This window comes from Calliphora vicina, chromosome 2 (genome assembly GCF_958450345.1).
Source record: "Calliphora vicina chromosome 2, idCalVici1.1, whole genome shotgun sequence".
Lineage (NCBI taxonomy): Eukaryota > Metazoa > Arthropoda > Insecta > Diptera > Calliphoridae > Calliphora > Calliphora vicina.
In genome coordinates this window covers 4,732,347-4,741,641 of record NC_088781.1, presented here as the reverse complement: position 1 = coordinate 4,741,641, position 9,295 = coordinate 4,732,347, and the positions used below count along the sequence as shown (strand labels likewise).

Sequence of the window (9,295 nt, the reverse complement as noted above, 5' to 3'; positions counted from 1 at the left end):
GTATATGAATAAGAATCTTTTATTTAGACTGTTTTTGGAAAAGTATTTTTATTTTTTTTCTTCTAAATGTTCCAAATTTAGAGTATTTTTAATTTTTGATGGATAATAACTAAATATGTTTGTAGTTGTTTGTTTTTAAACTATATAATAAAAAAACTACAACATTTAGACTTTTATTTTAACAAAAAAAATGTTGCGCATTTTTGCGCGCCTTTCTTTAAATTAAGATTTTATTAATAGACTCGAGCTGCACTGTGGCGGAAATGAAAAATTGGAAATAAATGAAAAAAATGGAAATAAATCTGTAAATTCTAAACGTATTGCCCGATTTTAATAAAATTACCCATGGCTATAGAAGAGGTGTAGCTAAGTTTAAATTTTAAATTTGGAGTTATATCACTAATACGCGCCGAAGCCTCAATGCCTCAAAGTGAGGTAACTCGGGATGAGAAAAAACACCTGTTTGGTCAAAGTGTCAAATTTGGAATCCCTCTAACTCAGAGAGTTCATGACCGATCTTGTTGAAAAATTGTGTCTAAATTACTATCCGATAGGACTATCTTTGGTGCAAATATCGTCCCGATCGGAAGACATCAGTTTTAAATTTTTTTTCAATGGACTTGAAAATTTTTTCTTTTGTGAAAATTTTTTTATAAAATTTTTTATTTAAAAGTTTTTCTATTTTTTTTACTTAATAAGGCATAATCTTTAAAAAAATATATATAGAAAAAATCTAACATTATTGCCTGAGTTAAGCGTCACTTTGGATGCGATTCAACCCAATGTGCAGCGTGTAAACCGTAGCAAACGCTGCATTTTTCTATATATTATGGAGTATGTAGGGTCTGTTGTGAATTGATCTCACTCCATATGCAGCAATTTTGTTTATTAACAAACCCGTTAAGGCGATTCAGCCTCATCGCAGAACATAATTTTGTGATAAAACATCGGGTCAATTTCCAACTCCTCGATAACTTATATTCAAAGTAGATAATTGGATAATTTGGTAGCTTTATTCAAACGTCAATCTATTCATGATGACTTGCCAGAGTATACTGATATAATTGTCAAAAAGTGAGAGCTTAAAAAAGCACACTTTATCAGTCTGTCTATGTCTTAGTTGAAATACGTTTTACGAAATGGTACCAAAAATTAGATGTATTTATAAAATTGTTGGTACTGAAAATCAGACAAATCGGTCAATAAATGGCTGAGACATAAACAAAAAACCACGACTACCTAGATTTTTACATGTTTCTGTTAATATAACGGATATTAAGTTCTGAACATAAACAAAGTATTTTTTGTCCAAACATTTTTTTTTAATAAAACCTCTAATTTGTTTTAGTTTGTTGAGTAAGTCATATGTTAAGTTATGCTTTCAACAGAAACATTTGACTGGTAGTTGGTGGTGGGTTTCAGTTTGCTTTAATTACATTTTAACTACAAACATATTTAAATTAACTGAATATTGTGTGTCGGTATTCAAATGAAACAAAGAGTTAATGACAAATTTGTCCAAACAATTGTAGCACGCTTTGTTGATTTGTAGGAGTACATATGTACATTAGGGTGGCCCCGTTTGTATGGAGAAAAAATAAGGTATCGATGTTCCCGCCTAAAATGAAAATTTGATTCATTCTAAGACTACGTTTTGAAATTTTTTCGTCCTGGGGTCAATATTTGGCGAGCTGGATCAAAGGATAAAAAGGTCCTTTTTTGAGGTTTTTTACATTTTTTCCATATTTCTTCCAAAGGAAGTATATGTAAATTTGGTATCATATGAAAGGTCTTTGAGAGACGCATTCAATTGGTTAAAAGAAATTTAAAAAAAAAAAATTTTAATTAAAAAATTTTAAAAATTTTCGACAAAATTTTAGTTTTTTTTAATTTTTTCATAGAATTTATTCAAATAGATAGATGAAATTTCTTGATCATAAACATCATGTAATTTCACCGAAATGGTTTTTCTCGTTTTTTAAAATTCAATCCAGTTCAATGTTTATTCAAATTTGTTTAAACCTAATTTCATCCCTATCTGACAATCTCTGTACTCAATTCATAGTATATGTATGGGCATCAAAATAACTCAAATTTTATAAGCTTTCCATCGATGTATAAATTCTTATACTTTTCTTTTGTTACACTGCGAATATTTAAATTTAAGCTAAAACATTTGCTATACATAGCGCTATAATGATTATTTTAATGTTATTCCTTTGGAATGTTGTTGTTATTTTTAAGTAACATATGAAAAACTGCTTAACAGGTAGGGATGAAATTGGGTTTAAACAAATTTGAATAAACATTGAACTGGACTGAATTTTAAAAAACGAGAAAAACCATTTCGGTGAAATTACATGATGTTTATGATCAAGAAATTTCATCTATGTATTTGAATAAATTCTATGAAAAAATTAAAAAAAACTAAAATTTTGTCGAAAATTTTTAAAATTTTTTAATTAAATTTTTTTTTTTTTAAATTTCTTTTAACCAATTGAATGCGTCTCTCAAAGACCTTTCATATGATACCAAATTTACATATACTTCCTTTGGAAGAAATATGGAAAAAATGTAAAAAACTTCAAAAAAGGACCTTTTTATCCTTCGATCCAGCTCGCCAAATATTGACCCCAGGACGAAAAAAATTCAAAACGTAGTCTTAGAATGAATCAAATTTTCATTTTAGGTGGGAACATCCGCAACTTAAATTTTGGGGCCACCCTAATGTACATATGTTAATTTTGAAAACCGAAATTAAAATAAAAGACAAACAAATATTTACAATTGCTTGTTTGTATCTCTCTGTCTTGTTAGTTAAAGTGATTATTACCCATATATTTAGTTATGGTTAGTTAAGTTTTCATTAAAAGAAATAGTGAAAATTAAATTAATTTGAATAATATTCAGGCAGCAGATACTTAACAAAATGAGATTTGATTAGACAAATTCAATTTGTTATACTCTACACCCAGGGAATTTGATTGAAAACAAAACTTTTCTTTTGAAAGCTTTTTCAAAACTTATATTTATGTATAAATTTTCATACAAAATTTATTATAAAATCTGATTATGAATAAGGCCTATAAGGTTTTAGGATCTGAATATGTATATAGAAATGTTCTTAAACCTTTTTAGGAATCTAATTCTAAAACAACATCATTTCAATGTATTTTTTATAAAAATTTCTTTATGAAATAACATGTACAAAACTCCATTTCTACTCGATAAATTTGTCATTTATAAATTTTATGACAACAACATCAAGCTATATATAATAAGAAAAAAAAAACAAAAAAACATAATTAAATTATGTTCATAGTAATTTGAAAAAATAAATTAACTTGACTGTATCTTGTTGTTAAATTTACGATCAAACAATATGTGTCATATTTGATGTTGTTGCTGAGTTAGAAATTGAAATTGAAAACGAATAGATAAATAATATTGTGAAACAATTAAATGCATTTAACAAATTAATAGAAATAACAACAAAAAAATAGTTAATAATAACAGGAAAAATATATATATACCTCTGATGTTCATAACTAAAAATTTACGAGCAAAGCGAGTAATAAAATTTACAATTATGTGATATTAAAAAAACACATTATTTTAATAAAAATATTGAAATAATGTGTGAGTAAGTGTTGATATGAGTTTTCCCCTGCTGCGGGTAGTCACCTTGAGTCTTCGGGCACGGTGCAGGGGCTTAAGCATCCTAAGGATGTGATCTAAGAACTACCCTCCCCATACCTCACAGCGTCTGTCCTCTATGTTAAGAGCGGCTGTGGGGTAAATGACCATCTTCGGTCGCCTAGCGATCACGACCTCAACTTGGTAGCGCCTGTTCCCTTAGTTAGGGCGGCTACCAATTTCCTCTGTCTGCATTTTCTGATGTCGGTCCGGGACTGTGGTTTGGGTTACCTAGGCAACATAACCGTACCTTCTAGCGTCTGTTCCCTATGTTAAGGGCGGCTGGAAATTACAATCTGGTTCTGTCAGTCCGAATGTTTTTGGTGAAAACTCAAATCCAGGATGCGTCTGTCTCACATTGAGCGGCATCCTGGTCTGCGTCTGACTCCAGTGGAGCGGCAGTGTCTTTTTCTTACCTATGGTAGAGGTATAAACTGCCAAAACCCCCCCCCCCCCATGAAATGTCAGTTTCTAACGACGGCCCTATGTCCTTGGTCGAGGGTGCTAAAATCTCCAAGGGTAACGTGAGTACTCAGGCGGAAGCCACAGGTCTGAGTGCCACTGGAGCTACTGTGACTGCGACGAATCAGACGAATACCCCGGGTCTGGTAGTCGGTGATGCTACTGGGGTAAACAAAACGAATAGTTTTTTGACTAGACAGGAAAGAGTGACTATGGACGACAGCGACGACAACCTCTCAGGTCTGAAAGGGTTAAACCTTTATGAGACTGATGAGGAGGACTTACTCATGGTGTCCTCCGAGCCGCTAAAAGCGAATGAAGACGTACATCCGGAGGCCCATGACCCTGCAAAGGGAGACACAGAACAGAAAAACAGGAAACAGGACTCAGAACAGGACGAACGGAAAAGGTTGGCGGGCTACAAACGCTCTCTCCGGTATGTCAGGACGTTGGACTCGCGAGATCCCGCGTCTTTGACCACCAGGGAAAAGCGTTTGCGGCGTAAACATACCTACCACATACAGAAGTATGAGGCCATGCTAAATACTACTGTTGTGGAGGTAAGGCCAGCCAAGACTAAGACCGAACCAAACCAGAGCAGGCAGGTGATCACATCTAAACATGTGCCCCATGCCAGCACTGGACCGAACACGATCATCGTCTCGGAGGATCTTGACGTACGCCCATCTACATCAAAGAGGGCCACGTCGGGGCCAAAGAGAGGTGATGACCAATGCGGCACGACGAAGTCTGCTAGCACAACACCCAAGGTGCTGTCCGCAATCTCCTCTACTCGAGGAACCGCGATGGCTTCCAAAGGTACAGCAAGCAGGCCTAGTATTAAGCGGCAAAGGTCAGGTGAAACGCAGGTGTCTGAGGGTAAGCGGCTGAAACCATCAACTAGCTTAACATCAGCACCTGAGCTACAAGTAGCCATCATAGATCGTAGTCAACCTGATGGGAAAATGACTACGGACAGATGGCTGCTTCTGGAGGAGAAGATCTTGCGGGCACTAGTGGACGAACTCGCATGCAGTGAGGATGATTCCTTCACTGCATTCGATGGCGCCAAATGGTTAAAGGGTGTCAAGATCATCGGGTGCGGTAACGAGAAGGCCCTAGGCTTTCTCAGTAACTGTATCCGAGGAGTTGGCGAACTCTGGCCCAATGCAAGAATCGAAATCGTCCCACTGGATCAAGTACCTTTTCGTACGACGGTGAGAGTGTGGGTCCCTCCTCCCCTTTTGGAGGACGAAGCCACGCTAACACTTATAAAGCGTCAGAATAAGGAACTTGGTACAGAGGACTGGACGATTGAACGAGGGCGCTCTAGGGACAAAGGAGAAGGCAAGGATCTCTGGATCAAAATTGGTTCAGAATCCCTCCGACTCCTGCGTTCTTCGCAAGGCGTCATCAAATACGGGCTAAACCAACTCCGGTTGATCTTGCCCGCGGTGAAGCGCAATGATGAACCCAAGCGGCCTGAGAGTGGTACAGATTAATCTGCACCACTCCGAAGCAGCATCGGACGATTTGCTGCGCTTCATGGAGAAGGAAGCTATCCACGTGGCCTTAATCCAAGAACCCTGGCTTGTAGCCAGTAAAGTTCGAGGCGTCCGGTCACGAAACTATGTGCTCCTTTCTCCGAACCCTGAAGGTAAAGTAAGGAGCTGTATTTTGGTCAGGAAAGACATTAAGGTTTTCCTTCTATCTAATTACAGTTCTGGTGATTTAACGGTAGTTGCACTAGAGCGACAAGGGTTACCAACCCTAATCATATCATCTGCGTACCTACCATACGACGAAGCTAATCCGCCCTCACGTGCCGTACGCACACTTGTAGACTGGTGTAACACAAGGGGCCATGATCTCATCATAGGATGTGATGCTAATGCCCATCATACTCTGTGGGGGAGCTCGGATATAAATGACAGGGGTGAGTGTTTACTTCAATACCTTCTATCTACTAACCTAAGTGTTTGCAATAGGGGTAATATACCAACGTTCTTCAATAGGATCAGGGAGCAGGTCATTGATATTACTTTGGTAGGGAACACTGACTCAGTTAGAATTCTTGATTGGAGAGTTTCACTCGAGTGCTCATTCTCCGATCACCACAGGATAGTGTTTACGATACAGCTTACACTGGATAGGGAAAAACCCTTTAGAAATCCTAGGAAAACCGACTGGGTCAAATTCTGTAATCTTAGTGACACCATACCACATCCAGCAATGGATAGACTAAATGGTACACGGGACTTGGACGACTCGGTGGATTTTCTATCCAGGTCATTAAGGGAAGCCTACTATGCTTCGTGTAGGGAGCGGCAGGGACCTAGGAAATTCCGGCAACCATGGTGGAATCCTAGACTAATGCAGCTAAGAAAGGAATGTAGAAAACTTTTTAATAAGGCGAAGAGGGACCAAGACTTGTTAAGCTGGGACGATTATCGTCAAAGCTTCAACACTTTCAAGAGGGAAACCAGACGGGCAAAGAGGGAATCTTGGGAGCGTTTCTGTGGGGAACTGGAGAATACCACGGAGGCATCGCGTCTACGAAAGGTACTATCCAAGGATCCTGGTACGCCTGGATTCCTGATGAAACCGGATGGTAACTTTACTGAAAGTAGTATCGAAACTTTGGAACTGCTAATGGAGACACACTTTCCGGGTTGCAGGGATGATGAAAATGAGGTATCCGCTTCGGAGCATCTTGCAGCTTCTCAAATCCACATAAGTGAATTAGTTAGATCCATTGTTAGCGTGGAGAAAATCTCGTGGGCGGTGTCATCTTTCAAGCCCTATAAATCACCAGGGCCAGATGGCATATTCCCAGCGTTACTCCAAAAATCGATTTCAACCATCATGCCATGGCTTATAATGATATTTAGGTACAGCCTGGAAACAGGATACATCCCTAAAGAATGGAGAGAGGTTACAGTGGTATTTATCCCCAAAGCGGGAAAGGTAAACCACAGTACCGCAAAGGACTATAGACCGATCAGTCTGTCATCGTTTTTATTGAAAACACTGGAAAGATTGGTCGATATCCACGTCAGGAACATCCTCTCCCCTGATAATTTCTGTAGGGCACAGCACGCATACCTTAAAGGCAGGTCGGTGGAGACAGCCTTGCATGACGTTGTCGGAACTATAGAGGGGACACTTGACAAGAAGGAATATGTTATGGCATCTTTCTTGGATATAGAGGGTGCGTTTAATAATGTGAACATATCCGCAATAGTTGATGCACTGGGTGACTTATGTGTTGATCAGCGGATAAGGAATTGGACAGAAAATATGCTTAGGAGCAGGGCCATTAACTCTAATATGGGTATTGGTAGGACAAGGAAAGTTGTGACAAGAGGCACACCACAAGGTGGGGTCATCTCTCCACTTCTGTGGAATCTTGTCGTAAATAAAATCCTTTTCAGGCTCAGTAGGATAGGTACCAAAGTAGTCGCATATGCTGACGACGTTGTGCTTCTTATTCAAGGGAAGTTTCTTCCCACAATAAGTGAACTCATGGAATCAGCGCTCAGCGTTCTGCTATCATGGGCCAAGGAAAACGGTTTGGGTGTTAACCCTGCCAAAACCGAACTGGTTCTTTTCACCAGGAGATATAAAACACCAGAATTTAAACCTCCACGACTGGATGGTACTTTTCTGAAGTTTTCAAGCGAAGCCAAATATCTTGGCGTAATTTTGGACTCTAAGCTCTCGTGGAAACGTAATGCTGAGAGTCGAATGAAGAAGGCATTATGTGCCTTCTATATATGCAAGAAGACCTTTGGGAAGAGATGGGGTCTTAAACCATACATTGTACACTGGATGTACACCGCGGTCATAAGACCTATTTTGACCTATGGGGCTCTTGTTTGGTGGAGAGTGGTGGACACTAAGACTCACCTCTCTATTCTAAACAAGGTACAAAGATTAGCATGTCTTGCAATTACTGGCTCTATGAATTCCACACCTCAGGCCAGTCTAGAGACGATGCTGAATATAACTCCCCTTGATATATATATCAAATGCATTTCTGCTAAGTCTGCTCTACGACTCAAACAGTCGAGCGGACTGAAGCACGATCGTATTGGTCATGGCACCATCCTACAAAAGATAGGCAGGCCAATCATAGGGAGGGAAACGGATTATATAATACCCACACCGAATTTTGATAGAACATTTAGGATCAGAATACCGACAAGGGATGATTGGGCCGCGAACTCTGTCCTAAGAGATGACGTGATCTCAATCTATACTGATGGTTCAAAGACAGAAAGAGGCACGGGCTCGGGAATCTTCTCAGATGAGCTGGACCTTTTGATGTCTCTTCGATTACCCGATACCTGCACGGTTTTCCAGGCAGAGATTTATGCTATTGATACAGCCGCGAGAAGAATCCGGGAACTGAATCTCGAAAATTCGACCATACATATCTACTTGGACAGCCTGGCATCAATCAAGGCTCTTAACTCCAACGTGATTAGGTCGAAATGTCTTCTCAATTGTATCAAATCACTGGCACAACTGACACAACATCACGTGGAGTTGATATGGGTTCCAGGACATACGGGCATCCGGGGAAATGAAGTATCTGATGAGTGCGCAAGCAACGGGTCGTCCCTGGACGTATCTCTTGCGCAAAGGGATATTCACACTCCCTTGGTGACAGTATCAAAATTGATAGATGAATGGGCTTTGAGCGAGACGGAACTCAGGTGGTCAAATATCATCACTTGTAGAATATCCAGAATGCTCTGGCCCAATCTGACAGAGGATAGAACTAAGACTCTTTTGTCTCTTAGTAGGAATTCGATTAGACTTCTCACGGGTATAATTACTGGGCACTGCATGATTGGACATATGTCTGAACGTATGGGTTACCCACGTTATGGCTATTGTAGAAGTTGTTTAGATGAAGAGGAGGAGGAATCGGTACAGCACCTTCTATGTGAATGCCCAGCCTTACAAGAGCATAGACTACTACATCTTGGTAGAGCTCTTTTCCATGATCTGGACTGTCTCAGGGATGTGTCACTAGTGAATATGATTGGGTTTATTAGAAGTACCGGCTGGTTCCCATAGGGACCACAGAAGTCACATAATGGACGAAACTAGGGAGGGAAACTATTCT

General features: G+C 39.2%; 1 protein-coding gene across 1 annotated transcript; it reads left to right on the top strand.

Moving 5' to 3' along the window:
- Positions 1 to 4,178: 4,178 nt before the first annotated feature.
- Positions 4,179 to 6,337, top strand: LOC135951317 (uncharacterized). Its single transcript, XM_065500946.1, has 2 exons — positions 4,179 to 5,815; positions 5,880 to 6,337. The coding sequence occupies exon 1, from the start codon at positions 4,182 to 4,184 to the stop codon at positions 5,658 to 5,660; it is 1,479 nt and encodes a 492-aa protein (XP_065357018.1). The 5' UTR covers positions 4,179 to 4,181; the 3' UTR covers positions 5,661 to 5,815; positions 5,880 to 6,337.
- Positions 6,338 to 9,295: the final 2,958 nt, after the last annotated feature.